This window comes from Pseudopipra pipra, chromosome W (assembly GCF_036250125.1).
Source record: "Pseudopipra pipra isolate bDixPip1 chromosome W, bDixPip1.hap1, whole genome shotgun sequence".
NCBI classification, from domain to species: Eukaryota; Metazoa; Chordata; class Aves; order Passeriformes; family Pipridae; genus Pseudopipra; species Pseudopipra pipra.
This window is the reverse complement of record NC_087580.1, coordinates 28724897-28745081: the sequence shown is the minus strand read 5'-3', so window position 1 is coordinate 28745081 and position 20185 is coordinate 28724897. Positions and strand designations below refer to the sequence as shown.

Sequence of the window (20185 nt, the reverse complement as noted above, 5' to 3'; positions counted from 1 at the left end):
CCGGAGGACAAATCCCCCCGTGAGACCCTGGTGGGAGAGGCCGTTTTGAAGGGCTCCCCGGCGCAGGAAGGCAGCGGGGAGGAAAAGGGCCGGAGATCCCCCCGCAGGAGGGGCTCCAAAGCCATCCCAGGGTGCTCTGAGGAGGAAAGAGCCAGCCTGTGCCGGGAAGGCAACCGGAGCTTGAGGCAGAGCTCTGAGCTGGTGGTCCCTGATCAGCCTCCCAGCAGGGAGAAGCCCTTCAGGTGCTTGGTATGTGAGAAGAGCTTCAGGAATAGCACAAACCTGATCCGACACCAGCACATCCACACTGGGGAACGGCCCTACACGTGTAGGGAATGTGGGAAGAGCTTCAGGCAGAGTTCCAACCTGATCCAACACCAGCACATCCACACTGGGGAACGGCCTTACACATGTGGGGAATGTGGGAAGAGTTTCAGTGACAGGGCCAACCTATGCAGACACCAGCTCATCCACACCAGGGAACGGCCCTACAAGTGCTTGGAATGTGGGAAGAGCTTTCAGCGCAGCTCAACTCTCCTCAGGCATGAGCGGACGCACACGGATGAGAGGCCCTTCCGCTGCTCTGACTGCGGGAAAGGCTTTAAGCAGAACTCCCACCTTGTCACACACCAGCACATCCACACCGGGGAGAGGCCCTACAAGTGTGGGGAGTGTGGGAAGAGCTTCACCCAGAGCTCTAACTTGACCAGACACCAACGGACCCATCAGTAAGGGAAGCCCTGTGACTGCCCCGACTGCGGGAAGAGCTTCGGCCGCTGCTTCCACCCCGAATGAAGCCCCTGATGTTGAGGCAACCCCTGGAGTCCAGTGACTGTCAGTCCATCCCTTTTGACCACAAAGGGCCAGTCCCCTTTCCCAGGGGCAGTTTCTTCCAACAGATCCCTTCTTGGGGGTGTGTGTGTTGAGATTCCTGCCTTGGCTGGGGACTCCTCAAGGTCCCTCCTGGAGGTTGAGAGCAGAGATCTCTTCATGGGCGTTGGTCTGGGGGAGTTCTATCCATCTCTAATTAAGAATTCTTGCGTTTGTGCCAGCTTGAGTAGAATTGCTTCAACAATTGCTTTAGTGTAGAGCACTGTCCTATCTTATCCTGTATCAGGAGTAGTTTTAGTGTTTATATTGTGCACTAAATAATTCTGATAAAGATGTAGTGTCTGATCATTTGTAACCCTAAATAATTAATTTCTAACAATAGATCTGATTTGCCATCTTGAAAATCTGGGGGACAAAAGTGGTTCAGTCACACCTTTGTAATTCCTCTAAACTGAAAGTGTTGGCATAATCCAAGGCTGAGATTGGATCCAGCAGCCCCCAGCACCCCACAGTAAGTTGGGAGCTCAGTGGGGACACCTCCCTTTGCCAACCCCCCTGTGCCCGAAGACCCTCATGAAAGCATCGGAACCACCAGGCCACCCCTCCTTTTCCACTTTCTCCCTTTTTCTTCCACTTTTTCATGATTACCTCAATTCCCAGCCCTCCTAAATCAGTTTCAGAGTCCCAACCTCCACTTTTTGCCCCCTCTCTCTCATGTCTTCCACATCATCACCCCACTCCCCAGCCCCCGCATGCTCAGTTTTGGAGTCCCACCCTCCCCTTTCCTCATTCTTCTGACCCACCCATTTCCCATCAGAGCCCCTCAGACCCCTCTTCCCTCCACTTTTGGGGTGTCCCACTCCCCTCCCATTCAGTTTGGGGTCCCACCACCTCTTTATCCCATCTGACACCCCTTTTCCCACCAACCTTCCCCTTCCCACCCACCCCCCGCTCACCCGAGAGCTCCTCGCCCGCAGCTGGGGGGGCTCCCAGCACCACCAGTGCCCAGAGAAGTCCCCCCAGAAAAGGGGTTGGGTGGGGTCCTTGGTGGGCTTTGAGTGGGTTTGAGGGTCCTTGGGGGGCTATGTGGAGGTTTTGGGTGAGCTGGGTGCTTTCTTGAGGGGCAGGTGCCCTCTCAAAGCCCCTCCAGAGCAAGCTGACATTGGGGGAATACAGGGGGGTCCCAATTCCCCATCGATCCTGGGGCCAATTCTGCCCCCCACAAACTTGGCTCCACCTCTTGGGTTTTCACCAAGCTCCTCCCCCAGTACCCCTGAATAACCAGGACTGGGGAGAACTGGGAAGCTTTACTGGGATCACTGGGAGCAGCCGGGTGGAGGCAGAGTGACAGCAGGGGAGGGGGGAAAACACGACCCCCCCAAAATCCTCACAGGGACAGGAGGGGTCCAGACTGGGCCTGAGGCTCCGGGGAGGGGCTGCGGCCGCCGCCGGCTCAGGAGCTCTGTGGGGAGAGAAAAGGGGGTGACACCGGGGTGGGGGGTCCCCGGGGGGGCACAGACGCTCTGGGGGGACACACGACCCCCTGGGACCCCCCTCACCTTCTGGCGCAGGTAGAAGCCGAGCCCCAGCGCCAGGGAGACGAAGGCCAAGAGGAAGCCCCCGGCCCCTCCTTGACAGCAATTGCTCAGGCTGATGGAGCCCGGCAGGGCCGGGGCCGCCGGCGGTGTCCGATCCCGGCAGGAAGCGGGGAGGGCCCGGCGGGGTCTGATAGAAATAAATCAAGGCAGATCTCTCTCTCACCCTCTGGGCAGTGACCATCAAGAGGCATCCCTGCTTCACAGCAGAAGCTCCACACACTTCAACAGTCTGTGGAAGAATCTGCTCTATGAAAGTTGGCCCTGGGCTTTTATGCTTATCCACTGATGGATCTCCAGTCACATCTTCCCAGGCCAGTGAGCAGCTGATCTGTCAAACTCTGCTTCCAAAAGCAGGATGTGTGTTGGAAGGCTGGGGAACCAGGCTGGGTTTGGCACAATTCAACACTAAACCAACCCCTTGGCACCAGCAGCAACTCACACAGAGAGCTTGCAGTGCTTGCATTTTCCCATCAGATTCTTTTCCAGGCAGAACAGGGGTCTGTTACCACCCGCCCCAGAAAGGGAAGGGTAACCAGGTTCTTATTAATAAATCCCTTGGGGTGGATTAGAGTGAAACAACACTGAATAATTGGTGTTTGAAAACATATATATGCAGGGTTTATTTTAGAACAATTTTGTTTCAAAGGTAAGCAGGTATGTTGCCATTTTGGGTGTTATCATCTCTATCTCTCATCTTCAGCAATATGGCATAAAGAGAACCTTTAGGGAAAATGCATAAGGGAAAGGCAGGATAAGGGTAAGGGAGAGTAAAGGAAAGCAAAGCTGAGAGTGGAAAGATGTCTATAGTCACTGCCCACGGGGTCCAGCAATGGAACTTGGGAGTTGCAGCTCCAGTGTCTGTGAGTTGAAGTGGTGACCTTGATCCGTTGGGGGTGGGGGAGGGAAGCCCCCACACTCCAAGAAGTTATGAGTTATTATATCCATGGATGGTGTCCCAGGCCATGCCTTGAGCCTCCAAGGTCTGCTGGGCCTGCACAGAGTTCCCGTGAGGGGCCTGGTAAACACGTCTCTTCTCGCCTTTTCAGGGCTTGACACCTTCAGCAGCACTGGCAGGGGGGATGGGTCCAGCTGCCTCTTCCCAGCCTGCAAAAGTGCCCTGGCAATCCTAGAATGCATAAATCATTGTGGGAGTTTGAGACCCTCAAAAATCCAATTTCCAAGTCCAAGCCCCCCCCCCAGTTTGTTTCAGTGTGAGAGGGTTTTCAGACAAAACACAGCTCAGTATGGGGGGAAAGGAATTATATTACAGTTTATTACTTACACAAATAAATACTATAATACATTATATACACAATTCTAACTATCTCTCCTATGGAAAAGCAATATATTTACATTAGATCAAATCCCTCCTTTCCCTCCAATAAAAGTTCTGAAGGGAAGATGAAAAGACCCTTTCCACTTTCAGGGCAGCAGTGTCTCTCCTCTTAAAGGCAGCAGTCGCAGTTGGATTTGTCGTAGCTGGAAAATCTCTCCATTACAACACAGGGGTCTTCTCTCACCCCTCGGCCCTTCAGCTCCAGCTGCAGGTCTCTCTCCCGTGGACTGCAAAAGCAGGGACAAGACTCACCTCTCTACAGTCATATCACAGGGGTACTGGGCACCCCTGACAGTCCCTTCCTCAGGGGATTCAAGTTCCTCCTGAGTCAGAACGTTTGGGGCTTTCAGTTCAGTTTTTGCCCCAAGCGTTCCAGCAGAGCTCCTTTGCTCTGTCTCAAACTGTCAGCATGGCAAAGGGGGGCAGGAAGGCCTCTTCCCCCTCCACATTCCTCCTGGCTGTCCTGGCCCAGCTCCAGGACATCTTTGAGCTTCTCAGCCTCTCTCTCTCTCTCTCTCTCTCTAGTTGCTGCTGCATTTCAGGACTCCCTTCAAGTGGAAGTCCACCCCCTCCTTCCAAGAGGGGTCTCAAAGGGTTTGGAGAAATAAAGCCAGGCTCACCCCAAACAGTCTCTGCTGAGCCTGGTGCTCTGTCTCTCCGTCGGGCATCTCTGTGTCTCTCAGCTTGGCTCTGTGCCACCTCGCTCCTGCTGACTGTCTTCTTGGCTCTCAGCCACAGATCTCTGTTTGGTGCTGTCTCTGCCGCCGCTCATGCTGCCCACTCACAGTGGAGAAAAACTCCCTCGGCTCTTGGCCACAGTACTCAGCCCAGTTTAACACTGTTCCGAGTTTCTACAGCCCCAGCCGGGGGGCTGGGGGGTCTTGGCCCCCAGCAGGGCTCCCTGGCCCCCCTCTCTCCTCGTGGTCTCAGACCATGGCTGCTGCTCTTGTTTCAGCTACGTAATCTCTTCTTTTCTGGCCTGTTGTGATATGTTTAATTTTGCAGGGGTGCTGATTGGGTCAACACCAAGAATACCACCTCCTGGGGTTAACCACTTTCCAACTCCAGGGGAAAACCCTTTTTAACCCATGACAGTCATGAACCATTTCAGTCTCTGACTCCTCACCTTGGCCGGTCAGTTCCTGGGAACAGCCCTGGCAGCCCAGCCCCCAAGGGCACACAATGTGCTGCTGTGCTGGAGAGGACCCTCCTCAGCCTGGGCAGCAGGGCTGCAGGGGGGGATTCCCTGACCCTCCCCAGCTGGGCCCTTCCTGCCCACCAGCTCCTGCTCCAAAGGGCTCCCACACACCCTGGACCACTTGTCCCACTTGGGCCCTTGAGCTGCCCCAGGGCATCTCTGGGCAGTGGCCAGCTCTGGGACTGCTCTGGCAAGTCATGGCCTGAAGCCAGGAGTGTGGAATTTAGGAGACACTTGAAACCTCTGCACAACAGAACTCTTGGTGACTGCTGAAGGCTTCATGAACAGCACTGCCACATCTTTTCTTTTTTTTAAATTCATCAATTTTTTGTAGGCGAACACCAGGACTATGAGACTTGGAAAGAGCAGCTTTAGACACGGGCCCGCTGCAGCAGCGCCTTCCAGGATCGAGCAAAGTAGAAAAACAACGGCCACTTGAGTTATTTATTGTAGGGGGCCCGGGGGTCAGCCATGATGTTGCCTGAAAGCTGGGACTGCTCAGGGCTGGAGCGCAGCCCCAGCACAGCCTCTCCCAGAGAAGGACAGGGCAGAGGGGCTCTGGGCTGTGGGCAGCAAGGGCCAGCTGGGCTGGCAGGCAGCTCCGGGCACCTCTGGGGCTGTCAGAGAGGGGCTGTTCCCGGGCCTTTGGGCTTCTGGGGGCTTCTTTGGTCTGATTGTGTAGAAGAGACACAGAACTGAGGCAAGAGCAGCAGGACTACAGCTCCTGGCCCCTCAGATGGACCAATACGGCCGCTCAACTGGGCTGTGCCAGCAGATGACAGCTCCCAGCATGCTGAGGAGCCTGATCCTTCCAGCTGGATCCCTGGGGTAGTTTAGTCTAGGCCTTCCTTGGTGAATCCAAGGAATCCCCCTGGGTGCCATCCTCCCCCCTTCATCCCTAACCCCCCCTCAAGTCTCCGCCAGCCTGGCAGGGCCACTCAGCCACCCCTGGGGCAGCTCAGGGTGACGCGCAGGGGTCTGGGGTGCGGCGAAGGCCTTGGGAGGGCTCCTGAGCGGCCTGGTGCTGGAAGAGCTGTTGAGTGGGGAAAAACTCTTGCTGGTCAGTGGGAGAAAGAGAAGATGCAACAAAAGCCATGGTTTCAGTTAAGCTTGAGCAAATGTTATGCATTTAATGTGACTGAGGGGCTCAGAGGCCAGACTCTGCAGTGTGGGGACAGGAAAGGGATGTCCTGGGGGCACGCAGGGCTGTCTGAACATGGAGCTTCTTGAGATGTCCCGAGGAGACACGAGAGCAAAGTGGGGCCTGGAGACACTCTGAGGGCAGCTGGGCGCCCAGGGCTGAGGCAGGCCTGTGTCCCCAGGGACACCCTGCCTGTTCCTGCCTGCGTGGTGGCTCCCTGGGACCCGTTGCTGGGGGCAGGTGCCATGTCAACAAGCACTGGGACCTGTGGCTAGCGGCCGGCAGCGTGTCACAGAGGGGCCCTTTGTGACACCCACTGCAGCAGGTGTGCTCAGCGCGGCCGTGGCCCACGGTGGGTCAGTGTCCGTCAGGACGGCGACCGGACAGGAGAGGAGTGCGGCGCTGGCGAGAAGCCCCCGACTGCAGTCCACGTCTTGTCCACGACCCTTGGTGGCCCCGTGGGAACGTGGAGTTTGGCTGCGGCGCTTTGCCAAAGCATTTTTGCCTGAGGCATTTGGGCCGAGGCCTTTTGGCTGAGGCGCTTTGCCTGAGGCACTTTGCCTTGGCCTTTTGGCTGAGGCCTTTTGCCTTGGCCTTTGGGCTGAGGCCTTTTGCTGAGGCCTTTTGGCTGAGGCCTTTTGCTGAGGCCTTTTGCCTGAGGCACTTTGCCTGAGGCGATTTGGCCGCAGCATTTTTCCCGAGGGTGTTCGACTCCACCATTCGAACGCCCTCCGTAGGCAGGCTCCCCTGTGTTCTTTGATTCACAGGATGGAGAAGAGACCCCCCGCCTGCCCCAGGCAGGCCTGGATGGAAGACAGCTCTTCCCAGGAGAGCCGCTCTCCAGGTCTGCAGCTTCCATCCTCCTGCGAGGTGACCACCATGCAGCCCCTGAAGCTCGGTGAGTGAGGGGCCCTGTGGGGCTGGGCAGGGCTGGGGCCCACCAGCACACCCTGTAGCACACCAAGATCCCACTTTCCTGGCCAGCTGACAATGAGGGTCCTGGGGGTCAGCCATGATGTTGCCTGAAAGCTGGGACTGCTCAGGGCTGGAGCGTGGCCCCAGCACAGCCTCTCCCAAAGAAGGACAGGGCAGAGGGGCTCTAGGCTGTGGGCAGCGAGGGCCAGCTGGGCTGGCAGGAGGCAGCCGTGCTGTGGGAGCCTGGGCCTTTCCTGCCTGTCTGCCATTGCTTTCCTCAGCCCGGGGCACTGGGGCTTTCCCAGGCATGGCAGCTCCACTGCTGGGCACCCTCCAGCCAGGAGCTGCAAGGGAAGGCCGTGCCAAGGCAGTGGGCAGAGAGCTGGGTGGAGGGCAGATATCCTTTGCTCCCTCCTCTCGCTGGACCCTCTGCAGCTCTCCCTGCTCCTTCCCCCCTTAGATGCCAGCTGGTTGCCCATCTACGAGGAGGAGCAGGAAGCTGTTGATTCCATCCTGGCCTTTGTCACCAGCCCCAACAAGGTAACTGTGGCCAGCTGGAGGGCGGCTGTGCTGCTGTCTGCTGGCAGGGGCTCTGCTGCCGGGCTGCTGGAGGGGTGCTGGCAGGGCAGGGCTGCTTCTCCCGCAGGGCACTGCACCCCCTGTGCTGTGGTCCCGCTGGCTGTGTCCACCCACTCACAATCCGTGTTTGTGTCTCTGTCCCCCGGCTGGCAGGAGGAAAGAGACAAGGCCACATTTCTCCAGAGCATCTCCGTGCTGTGCAGAAGCGCCTTGAGCCACGGCCTGACCCAAGGCCTGGATCTGTTCTGTGACATGTACCAGCTGGCAGAGAACATCAAGGTGAGGGCACTCTGGGCAATGTGGCGAAGGGAGCAAAGCCCCCTGGCACAGGCAGCCTGTGTGGACAGCGCTTGAGCGGGTCAGGGACTGGAGACCCTGGCTGCTGGCAGCTGCCAGGTGCCATCCTGGTTGTGCTCTGCAGGCGCTGCTGGAAGAGGAGCCAAGGGACCAGCTGTGCACAGACCTTCGGCATCTTTCCATGCTGGCTCTGGAGAAATTGAGGTACCTGCCCATCCGTCATGGACCCCCTGGCCCAGAGGTCCGATGCCACCCGCACGAGTTGTCGAGGAGCTGCTCCCAGCACCCGTGTGCAACCCGTGTCCTGCCCTCTCCCTGCAGCTTGGTGGACACAGCACTGGAGGGCAAAGCCAAAAGCCTCCTCCGCACGTGTTTCTCAAGTGTCTTCTGGCTGCCTGCAGAGAAGGAAATGCCAAAAGCAGACCTTGCCCTCTATATCAAGGTAAGTGCTGGCGAAGCTCCAGGGGCCTCCAGCCCCTCTGACCTGCTCCCTGGCTATCCCATGGTGCCACAGCAGCAGGGATCCCAGGCAGGGCAGGGTCTTTCCCACCCTCACGCCTCTGTCCTTTTCCCATGGGCCTGGCCGCATCCCGTGCCACAGGCTGCTCTACCCCCTAAGACTGTCTATGCCCATGTCTCTCCAGGGAAGTGTGGGCATCCTCCTCCTGTGGCACAGGGGGTTCAGATGGCTCTCCTGGGGCTGGGAGGAACAGTAGAATGACTGCCACTGCTCTCTGTGTTCCTTGCAGACCCTGAACTCCATGGACAGCATGCTGAGGACAGTGGTGCTCAGCTTTCCTGTCTCTCGAGTCAGCGAGGAGCTGCAGGGCATCTTGGAGGTCTGGCACAAACAAAAAGGGGGAGTGGTCCCAGGGCTGTTCCTCAGCCTGGAGGGGAGGGTTTGCCCACTCCTGGCTGAGTGGTGCCCAGAGCAGTGCTGAACAGGCAGAGTGCCCTGCGGGGAGGGTGCCCACCTCCTGTGGGGAAGCAGGGGCAGGCCCCAGGCTCTTGTGGAGCACAGGGGCTGCAGAGGGTGGCACCTGCCCTCCTCCTTGGCCATGAGGTTGGCTCTGGGCCTGTGTGCCTGACCTGGGTGGGAATCCAGGGGCAGACACCCCACTGCAGACTTTGCTGGAGGGGAGAGGAAGCCTTGAGGGATGGGGCAAGTGCAGCCCAGGAGTGGAGCTGTGCTGCTGGTGTTGGAGTCTGCTCCCAGGGCTCACCCCCTGCTTCTCTTGTCCCAGCTGCTGCTGGACTTCACCAGATGCGAGAGAGAGGCTGTGAGGGAGAGGGCCATGGCAAGGATCGATGTGCTGACCCGTGTGCTGTCTGATTATTCCACTCTGCAGGTAAGGACCAGGCCCCCTCCAGCCAGGCCATGCCCCCATCCCTGCTGCTCTCCAGGCCAGGGCTGCTGCCCACATGGCTGCTCTGAGAGACGGGGACGCAGGGCCCTGAAAAGCCTGGTCTCTCCAGGAATCCAGCCCTGGGCAGACTTTCGAGTGGGGGGCTTTGGCACCAATTTTCTGCCCTCAGCCCTTCTGCTCATGCCTCCCTCATCCAGGCCAATGCCAACGCCAGAAGAGGCACTGCTGGACCTGTCTGCTCTGGGGAGATCCAGCTCCCGCTCCTAGGAAAGCTGCTGGGACGTCTCATCCTTTTCCGGTTCTCCGAGGAGCAGACAAGCTGTGCAGCTTTCCATGCTCTTTTTGCCCTGGCTGAGTTCATCTGTAAGTAAAAAAGGCAGAGCAGTGCTGGGCTTCATCTGCTCTATCTCCTGATAGATCTGCTTCCCGACCTCCTTTGCCCCTCCCAGCTGCTTCCCAGAGCTTCCCAGCTGCCCCTTTGCTGCAGAGGCTGAGTGCTCTGCTCAAGGCCAGGATCTGTTTGCTGCTGCTCTCCTTCCTCCCCTTGCTTTCAGGGGCTTGCAGCCTGCTGGTTTGTGGGCCCCACAGGCAAAGCCCCTCTTGACTTCCCTGTCCCAAAGCCACGTCTTCCCTGGTGGGGAAGAGCAGATCCCCCACCCTGGCTGATCCCTCCAGCGCCTGTAGCAAGAAGCTGTTCCTGATGCCCTCCTGAAATCCTGGGCTGCTCCTGTCCTGCCCCCTTGCCAGCAGATGCCAGGGAGGTTTGGTGAGCTTGCTGGCAAAGCTGCTCTGCCTTCCTGACTCTTGTGTGTTTGCCCTGGTGTTTAGTCGAATCCAGGCTAAAGGACAGAGCAGACCAAGTCCACTGGGAAGCCGTGACCACCTCCGCGCTGTGTTCTCTGAGCGCCAGGGACTGTGCCAAGGTAAGGAGCTGCGCCCTTGCTGGGACTCCTGTCCGTGGCACCAGCAGGGCACTGGTGTGAGCCAAAGGACCCCGCAGCAGTGGGGCTGGCGTGCCCTCAGCTCCCTGGGGAGAGGGTTCACGCCGTCCTTGAGCAGGGACAGCACGAGGGCTGCACTCCAGTGGCCCAGCAGCAGCTTCAGCCCCAGCAGGAGCTCCAGTGCTCCTGGCCACCAGCAAGTCCCTGGTTCTCGGTGGGGCCAGCAGCCTGTGCCCATGAGCCCTCCTCCCCCAGCAGGAGGGCCCTCTCTGCTCATCCTCTGCCATGCAGGGACTACAGGCACTGCTGCCAGCTTTGCTGTGGGCACTGCTGTCAGCAGTGGTGGGCACGTCCAGCCAGGGCCCCTCGAGCTGCTCAGCCAAGCAGCACCGTCAGGGCACTCAGCGCAACATCTCTTCCTTCCTTGCTGCCATAGACCTTTGGAAAATACCTGAGGTCCCACGAGAGGACAGATGTCATCCTCGTGGCCATCGAGGCGTTGGGAGATGCCAGCATCCTCGACCAGCAGGTGCCCAGCAGCCTGCTGGATGTGGCCTTGGAGGACCCGGACGTCTGGCTGACGGACGTAAGTGGCCTGTGGCTGCATTGTCGTGCCCTTCAGCCCTCTTGGGCCTTGTTCCTCCCTGCATCCCTCCCTCCCAAGCACAGGTGACTTGGGCCCCCCAAGCCACCTCAAGGCAGCAGAGAGGAATGGGAAGGGCAACTGAGCACATGGCTGCACTCCGGGGGCAGTGCCATCCTCACCTGTATCCCCTGCAGGCACCCAAGATAGTCAGCAGCATCCTTGAGAGCCTGCCATACTGCAGCACACAGGCAGCGTGGGAGAAAGCGGAGTCACTGCTTCGCCTGATGACCAACCTGTACCCCACCACAGTGGTCATCCTCCTGTGCAAGGCGGCTCTTCAAGGAGACAGGTACTGGCCCTGATGGCCTTGAGGGTGGGCTTGTTCCCTCAAGAACAAGGGGGAGAGGGACCCCGAGACTCTCTGGCTGCCAGAGCCAAGGAATGCTGAGGGACAGCCTGCAGAGTCGGGCCCTCCATCCCCCCACGCTTTCCAACCCTGCTGGCTGGTCTGGCTTCACAGCAGCCAAAGCTGGCCCAGCCAGCCCAGAGCCAGCACGGTGCTCCAGCCCCACGGGGAACACGCCCTCAGCCCCGTCCTGCCCACGTGGGCAGGGCCCCCGGGGACACGCAGCCAGGGCTCCAAGGGGTAGGTTCTGGGGGGCTGCTCCAGGCCACAGCACTGTGGCTGAGGCAGCCCTGCTGACAGTGCTCTGCCTTCCAGCACTGCGCCGGAGCTGTGGGAGCTGATGTCCTCCATGCCGGAGACGCTGGCCAAGATCTTGGAGGACTTTGCCAACCTGCTGCACAGACAGTGCTTCCGCTGCTCCGCAGAAGGCCCCCGCACCCAGCCCATGGCTGTGAGTGACCACCAAAGGCCCTGGTCCCCTCCCACCAGCCCTGCAGGCTCTGCTGGCCCCTCACAGCTCTGTTTGCTCCTGCAGTCATCCTCCAGGAAGGCTGAGTGGGAGGATTTGGCTGACGAGCCCGACATCGAGAGCCATCAGGGCTGTCCAAACGAGAGGACGGCCGGGCTGCTGCTGGAAGGGCTCGTTGGGCTGTCACAGAGAGCCGAGATGGTGAGCAGGGCGGTGTGAGGGGCAGCCCTGTTGGCAAATGGGGGCTGGGGCTGTGTGGAAAGCAGTGCTTTGGCCTGGCCTGGGACTCAGAACGTGGGGTGACTGCTCCAAACACCCTCCCTGCCATGGTGGGGCCTGGGGTGGCTGCCTGGGGAGCTTTTCAGGCACGGCCCTCTTCACCCAATGGACATTCTCTTCTCTCTACAGGCCAGAAACATAGAACTCTTCCTGCCGGGCATGATGAAGATCCTGCAAGCTGGCAGCGAAGATGCCCAGATGAAGATCCTGCTGGCCTTGCGAAACGTGCTGCGTCAGCTGAAGAAGAGCAAGGCCAGCTTCATCGCTGTGCAGCTTGTGGGGAGGCTCCTGCCCCTCTTTGACTCGGTAAGGCTGATGTGGAGCCTGAGCCCCTCAGATGGGCGCTGGGCAATGACAGCTGCCCTGCAGCCCAGCCCTGCGAGCAGCACTTGGAACCAGCTCCACTCCCCTGGGCTCTCCTGGGATGGCTTCTGGGCCATGCAGCCCAGTCCTGCTTCCTCTGAGATGTGAGGCCGGAGCCGCTGCCCTCCCCTCAGCCATGATCACGGCCCTCTTCACTGTGGGCAGGGAGCTGCTGTTTGCAAAACTCCCTTTTCCTGCTTCCTGCCAGGAGTGCAGCGAGCTGCGAGAGCTCTCCATCCGCATGCTCACGGAGCTGCTGCAGTTGGTGGTCGGCAGGGATGAGAAGAGGATGAGGAAGGAGGTGTGGCGGGCACTGGTGCCTCTCCTCTTCCGCATGAGCGACCAGGTCCCCAGCGTGGCCAAGGTACAGCGCTGAAGGCTGAGCCCTGACACACAGAGGGCTGGGCTGACACCCCCAGGGCTCTTGGGCATCGGGGCAAGGGCAGCTGGCAGCGGGTAGCGCTCCCCCAGCACAGCCCGTGGGAAGGTCTGTGCGGAGCCAGCGCCAGCAGGGCCAGAGAAGCTGGCACAGCCCTGTGCAACACCGGCCCTGCCTGCTCCTGCAGGGCTCAGCAGCAGCCTGTGACCACCACGGCCTGAGCAGGGGCATCCCCACAGGCTGTGTCGGAGGCCAGGCCTTTGAGCCTTCACGCCTATCCCCCAGGGCTGTCCCCAAAGGCTCCCAGACATTTGGGCTAGGGCATGTCCCAGCTTCCTAAAGGCAGGATCCCCCAGGAACAGAGCCAAGATGTCTCCTTGCCCAGGCCCCCGGGCCATTTCTCAGCTCATGCTGTCCTGCAGGCCTCCAGGGAAGCCCTTCTTGCTGCCGCAGAGCTGCTGAAGTGGAAGACGCTCAAGCACCTGCTGCAGAGAGAGCGGCTGTGGGAGCTTGGAGCGTGCTTGGTAAGGACAAGCTGAGGGGCCCGGGCTGGGGGAAGGCTGCCCTCATCCCATGTCTGGGCTGGGGGCTCTGCAGCTGGGCAGAGCCTGGAGCTGCATCCCTGTTGCTGCCCTCAAGAACAGAGCCCCAGGGGCTCTTCTGCTGGCCCCTGTCCCTTCCCTGTAGCCAGCAGGAGGGGAGGCCTCTCCGTCCCAGGGGGTGCTGGCGGGAGGCACTGGTCCAGCCAACTGCCCCAGGGACAGCCCTGGAGAGACATGCCTTGTTCTCTCTGCAGCTGCAGAAGAGCAGGAGCAGGGCTGAAGACTTCATCCACCAGAGTCTGCCCTACCTGCAGGACCCTCAGGCCAACGTGCGCCTGGCGGCCGTCAGGTTCATCGGTGAGTGCCAGCCCCTGCGGTGCCTCTGGGGCAGCCTGGCCCCTGTGCCACTGCTGCCCCAGCAACGAGGGGCAGTCCTGGGGCTACCCCAGCAACGAGGGGCAGTCCTGGGGCTGCCCCAGCCCCGGCCACCCCGGGCAGGGCCTTGCCTCCCTCTGCCAGCCCTGCCCACGCAGCGGGGCTTGGTGGCCGCCTTGCTCAGTCCCACTGCCCTGAGCTTCTGGGGGCTCCTGGGCTCAGCCCTGCTGAGGGGGAGGAGGGGAGGACTGGGGGCCCTGCTGCTGGGAGCAGGCTGGGGAGCAGGGGCTAATGGAGCTCTGTGCCCAGGACTCATCACACGGCGCCTGAGGGAGCAGACCACGGAGAGTCAGGCTGACATCCTGAGCGGTGAGTGGGGAGCGCGGTCTGTGGGGAATCCAGAGGCTCTCTGCAGATGTGGGGTTTGATCTGGGCTCTGTTTCTTTCCCTCACAGCACTTCAGCCCTTGGAGAATGACTGGGACATCTCTGTCAGCTCCCTGGCAGCTCGGACAACCTCCATTCTGAGGAGTCCTTGGGTGCAGCAAAGACCAAGAGGCCTCCTGCGAGCACTGCGCTGCTGCTGGCCGTGAGCCCGGCAGAGGTGCAGCTTGCCTTGGCTAAAGGACTGGGGCTGAATAAAGCTGCAACAACGTGCCCAAAGCCCTGGTGTCCTTCAGCTGCGTGGTGCTGAGTGTGCCGAGCCGACCCTGTCCTTCCTGGGCTGTCCCGCAGGCAGCGGGACGCTCCCCCCTCAGCACCCCTGGCCCCAGGCTTGTGGGACAAGCTGAGCCCTGGCTGGAGCTTTCCCCGGGAGAAGCCACCTTGGCTAAAGGACAAGCTCCTGCCCGAGCCTTCTCACCCCGTTTCAGGGCCACTGCCAATGTCACCCTGCCCTCTGCCAGTGTGAAGCTATTCCCCCTTGTCCTGTTGAAGCCAGGTAACACCTGAAAAGCGAATTTAAGCAATATAAAGAGTTAAGCACAAAATGTAGAAGCAAGCTTTAGCAAGGCACATAGAATTCAGCATTAGGAAAGCGGAGACAATAAATTCACTGAGGTACAGGTCACTCTGACACAGGAGAACATAAACATGAACAGAAAATGCTAGTACACACAAAAAGAGACATAGGGAGAGGAAACCAAAGAGATAAAGAGAGGGACATGCCAAGAAATTAGGTATTGGTGCCAAATACCGAAACTCTCTGCCAAATTCATAAGGAAGCTACCCAAATTAGGGAAGGTTCAAAAGTTTAGGAGGATGAGGATGAAAAGGACATGAGGTTCATGATGAAGGAAGACCGGAACTCCCACCGAAGTTCTCCCCAAATTAAGGACCACGCCTCTAACTCCGCCTCAACTCCACCTGTTATGAATATTAAAAGTAGATGTTGCAATATAATGAATATTCATAATATATGATGTAATTGCTTAGCAAAAAGTGTATAAAAGTTGGATTGTGTGTTTCTCGAGTTGGAGCAGTTTGTCCAGGGCGACCTGGCTGCTCCCCGGCCGTGAAATAAATACCTCCTGCTTATAGACTGAAATTCTGTCTCTGAGCAGTTTCTCCGCGCCTTGTTTTGGGGCATAAATTGGCATCAATTTGGCGAGCCAGCCAGGAGAGGGGGGTCTTCCTGAGCCAGGACCCAAGGGGCCGGGACGCTCTCAGGGCCCCCCGACTGAATTTTTGTCGGCAGAGTCTCCCAGACCCCTTGGATCTGCGCAACGGTGGACAAGAACCTCTTGCTTCAAATTAAGAGGTATTTATGTTTTGAACTGCAGTTTATAAAGGAAAGTAATTAAGTTGGTGGGGATAGGACGCTATCGCCCAAAAGGGAGCTGAGGGACGCCTCAGCATTAGCCCTAAAGCTGGGTTAGAGTCCCAGGTATTGAAAGTTGCAGGTTAGAGTCCTGCACAGATAGCAGGTTAGAGTCCTGCCAAGAAAGGGTTAGAGTCCCTAAACGGGTTAGAGGCCCGACACTGCAGTGTAAAATTGTCTTTTCTTTGTAATGCTGTGTTCACCCTTTATGTTTCTGTGTCCTGTTTGCAAATGTTCTTGCTCTAATTTACCCTGATCATTCTTTGTTTGTTTGTTTGTTTTGTGTAAGATATTGTCTGGTAATGCATTGGAAACTGTGCTCGACTCAGAAAATTAACCATTTTTAATTCTTCCGAGGCTGCTTGAGAGTTTCTAGGAGCTTTAGGACCCAGAAAAGCTCCTTGTACTAGCAAAGAATTCTTGGAATGCGGTTTCTCTTGCAAACTGTTCTGGTTTTTGTCAACGAGTAAAACGAAACTAAAATAAGCTATTTAGGTACTGAGAGAGAGTCTCATTTACGATTTCATTGTTTGCAGCAGTTTGTTTGTCTGTTGAAAAAAATTAGATGTTGTGTTTTTCATATACGGTATAGTCCTTGAGACGTCTTTTTAACTCTATATGGGAAATGATTGCAATCTCAGTTCTATAAAAGTGAATAAGCTCTTGCCGGCACGTATAAATCCTAGGATTAAAATCTGTCCTTTCTGTTATTGTTCACTGTATGTTAGAGCTTTGTGTAACAATTGTGGTAAATATATTCTGGGTCCAAGAGGAACACAAGAAATAGCGCTCAATCGTACCCTTACCTTCTACTGTATACGCTGTTGGTCAAATCAAGATTTGGCAGAAACTAAGTGGGTGAGATTTTATTGCTGCCACACTCATAGACAGGTATTTGTAACATCTTGGTTGCATTTTCTGTAAGAAGTGTGTTTTATAGTTTGCAGCAACATCCTGTGAGTTTGTGGTAACATAAATCGGACAGCCGACAGCAAAGCCATATCTCTTGGTCTGCGGCGCCATCTCGCGACCTTGCTTGGTAACGCAGATTGCTCAGATAGAAACCAGAAGGTAGGAAAGTTCTCCTATATCAAGTGTGCAAGTGTGAATGCGAGTGTGATTGAGACGCGGCTCTGCTGCGGGGCGAGTGGGAGTCCCGCTCTGCGGTTCCTGTTCTCCGCGAGGAGCCAGGCCAGAAACGGACGAAGCGATTGGAGATTGCGTACATGAAGTGTTGGGGCAGAATCATAAATACTCTAAGACGGTGGAATAGGATAAGGAAAGTATTGCGATTTAAAGTAGAATTTACTGACATACCGAAAGCTACACAGTGTGAATACGTTAGTGGAAGCCTAGCCCAATTGGACATAGAAGCACGGATTCAGAGACAAGAATTGCTTGACATAATAGAATATCACGTAAAGGAATTCATAAGAAAAATAGAAAAGGAGAGTGGGAGGTTGGGATACGATCCTCTAGTATTAGAAGAGTTTCTTGGTTGGACACCCGTTTGGGAACACGATCCCCAGATTAGCTGGTATATTACTGACGCACAGATAGTAGAAAAATCTGGAAGAGCACCCTATAGGTTTGTCTGATAAGCCCCTACCTCTCACAAACCTTATCCATCACTACATCACCAGGCCCTACGATAATAATGGGAAGCCAGCAAAGTAAGGACATAAATATGAAAACCCCCCTGGGGTGTATCCTAAAGCATTGGAGAGATCTAGGGGGAGCCCCAGGAGGAAACATAAGCAAGAAAACACTCCTAAAATACTGCACTCAATGGTGGCCTTTGTACAAACTAGATGATGACGAGAAATGGCCACCTGAAGGGACAATAAATTATAATACTATTTTACAGCTTATGTTGTTCCTTCGTCGATTAGGAAAGTGGGATGAAGTGATTTATTGTGACATGTTTTTTACACTGAGGAACAAACCGGAGTGGCAGAGAGAATGTGGAGTAAATGTAGCACCACAAGACCCCTTAGTCTTGGCCTTAGAAAAGGATAAGAAAAATCTGAAACCAAAGGAACGCTGTTGTGATGCTTGCAGCATCGGACAACAGTGTCTTAAATTAAAAAGAAGGGACAGTGAAGAAGAAAGTAGAATAAGTTTATGGGAGTATCAACCATATGCTCCAGGATACGGGATACCACGCCCAAAGCGGAAAGAAGGTGAAAAAGACACTAGCCTGTTAGGAGATATTTCACTGGAGCTAGGGAGATTTAAGACCAGGTATAGCCCTCAAAAATCAGGAGACAGCTGGGAGGAAGACAGCCCATCGAAATCAGAGAGCCCTCAAGGAGAAAGCAGCTCGCAGGGGCTGAGTAGTCCACAAGGATCAGAAAGTTACAGAGAAGAAAGCAGTCCACCTAGATTAGAGGTCGATAGGGAAAAAAGTAGCCTGATAAGACCGGAGGGTCACGGGGAAGAGAGTAGTCCGCCTAAACCAAAAGACGACAGAAATAGAGATAGCAGTACACCAAGAAAAGAAGATAGCATCTATAGAGTGGAGAGTAGCACACCAAGAGCTGATTATGAGGGCGAAAGTAGCCCATTGAGACCAAGGGGCAATGAAAAGAAGGGTGATTTCCCCAAGGCAAGATGTAGTAAAGAAGATAGTGACATTATAACTCAAGGGGAAAAGGAAAACAACTCACAAAGATTAAACATAGTGATTCAAATAGACGATAAAAGGGATACCAGAGAGATAGAGGAAAATGAGGAGCGCAGCCCCGGGCAGGCTGAGCGCCGACAGCGTCTCCTCCAAACCCAGAGAGAGAGGCGGCTGGACTGTGTGAATCATGCTAGAGGGTTGGCAGAAGATGACTGGGCAGGAACGGGGAGTGAAGACGAGGAACCGAAACGGGGAAAGAGAAAAGAAAAAAGAAAGAATAGAATAGATACTGGGGCCCAAGAAGAAGACCCTGGGGGAGGAACTAGTCACCTACACTATACTAGATCTGTAGCACGAAAAGAGGCAAGAGAAAGGATCGGGGGAAGTCATACAATAGCTCCCCTCCGACAGATAATGCCTATCGCAGGAGACCAGGGACGAGTAAAGGTAAAGATGCCATTTACAACGAGTGATTTGAACAGCTGGAGAGAAGAAGCCCGGAATTTTAGGAAAAATCCAGAAGGGATAGCTAAGAGGTTCGAGTTAATTGCAAAGAACCTAGACATTGACTGGAATGATATAGAAGTAATGCTATCAGAATTAACAGAAACGGAAAAGGAACTAGTATTAAAAACGGGGAGAGATCATGCCAGCATGTTCCCTGAAGAGTTAGAAGTTGTATTTCCAAGTAGAGATCCGGAGTGGGATCCAAACGACCCCGATTCTTATGGGAAACTGGTGCAATATAGGAAGCTAATAGCATTAGGTCTGCGGAAAGCAATACCTAAAGCCATTAACTGGGCAGCTTTGTATGATGTTAGACAGGGAAAGGATGAAAGTCCCTCAGAATTTCTGGATAGACTCAGGACCGCCATGAGACAATATACACCCCTAGACCCAGCATCAGAAGAAGGGAGACAACAGCTACTAGGATTGGTAATGGGGCAGTGTACTCCCGACATTAGAAGGAAATTACAAAAACTTAAACATCCAGCAAATAGAGATCTAGAGACATTGATGAATGAGGCCTGGGAAGTATACAACAACAGAGAAAAAGAAGAGAAAAAGAAGGAAGATAAGAGAGTTGCTCGGATCGTAGCAGTAGCAGTGGCAGCCCAAAATACAAAATTCCCAGACACAAATGCAAGGGGGAGGGGTCGTGGTTACCCTATGAGAGGGAGGGGAGGATTCAGACCCCAACCCATCAGGGTAGGACCAGATCAATGTTCCAATTGCTTTCAGTTAGGCCATTGGAGACGAGACTGCCCCCAGCTCGGAGAAAGGCTTGCAAACACTGCTGTTGCACATCGGAGCAGTGACTGAAGGGGACCGGTGAGTCGTTCCCTAGCAGACCCACTGGTTAAAATGGAGCTAGGGGAAGGTGAAAAAGAATTAGATTTTCTGATTGATACAGGAGCAACATTTTCAGTTTTAAATCAAGAATTAGTACCAAAGAGTGATGAGTTTGTACAAGTTGTGAGAGCAACAGGCCAACCAGAAAAAGCTTACTTCCTAAAACCTATTAAATATAAAATTGGAAAGCAAATGGGGATCCATCAATTTCTATATTTACCAAATTCTCCAAAGCCTCTACTAGGAAGGGATTTACTGGAAAATTTGGGAGCCGTAATAAAATTCAACAAAGACAAACTCGAATTCCAGGTAAATGAAGAACAACTGATTGCAGCTTTAAGTCTGACAATCAGTTGCATAGAACCAAAACCTGAGAGTCGTAATATCGAACGGATTATGAGCGAGGCATACCCATTGGTATGGGCCACTGATGTACCTGGGAAATCCAAACAAGCAACACCTATTGCTATTGAACTTATACCTGGAGCAAGACCAGTGGTAAGAAAGCAGTACCCACTGAGATTAGAAGATAGGAAAGGGATTGAACCCATAATTAGAAAATTCTTAGAGTTAAGGTTATTAATAGAATGTGAATCAGATTATAACACACCAATCCTGCCAGTTAAGAAACCAAATGGAACTTATAGACTGGTTCAAGATTTAAGAGCTGTGAATGCCATAACAAAAACACTGCATCCAGTAGTAGCCAATCCTTACACACTCCTAACCAAGTTAAAAGACAATTTGATTTGGTTCACAGTATTGGATCTAAAAGACGCATTCTTT

General features: G+C 55.3%; 3 protein-coding genes across 3 annotated transcripts in view; 2 read left to right on the top strand and 1 right to left on the bottom strand.

Annotated features, from left to right (window-relative positions):
- Positions 1-955, top strand: part of LOC135405264 (zinc finger protein 883-like) — a 127708-nt gene extending 126753 nt beyond the window's left edge. The window contains exon 3 of the mRNA XM_064639928.1: positions 300-955. Within this exon, the coding sequence (XP_064495998.1) occupies positions 300-732 (433 nt within the window). The 3' untranslated portion in view covers positions 733-955. The remainder of the gene's footprint in view (positions 1-299) is intronic.
- The window catches only part of LOC135405270 (zinc finger protein 501-like), a 229944-nt gene that overhangs the window by 56128 nt on the left and 153631 nt on the right, over positions 1-20185 (bottom strand). The gene's annotated exons all lie outside the window — the stretch shown is intronic.
- On the top strand, positions 8024-14264 carry LOC135405262 (uncharacterized). Its single transcript, XM_064639926.1, has 16 exons — positions 8024-8099; positions 8217-8337; positions 8645-8734; positions 9140-9244; positions 9460-9625; positions 10091-10185; positions 10640-10789; positions 10984-11138; positions 11511-11646; positions 11731-11865; positions 12073-12249; positions 12515-12670; positions 13108-13209; positions 13482-13584; positions 13912-13971; positions 14058-14264. Exons 1-16 carry the CDS (start codon positions 8077-8079, stop codon positions 14192-14194), a joined length of 1911 nt encoding a protein of 636 aa, XP_064495996.1. The 5' UTR covers positions 8024-8076; the 3' UTR covers positions 14195-14264.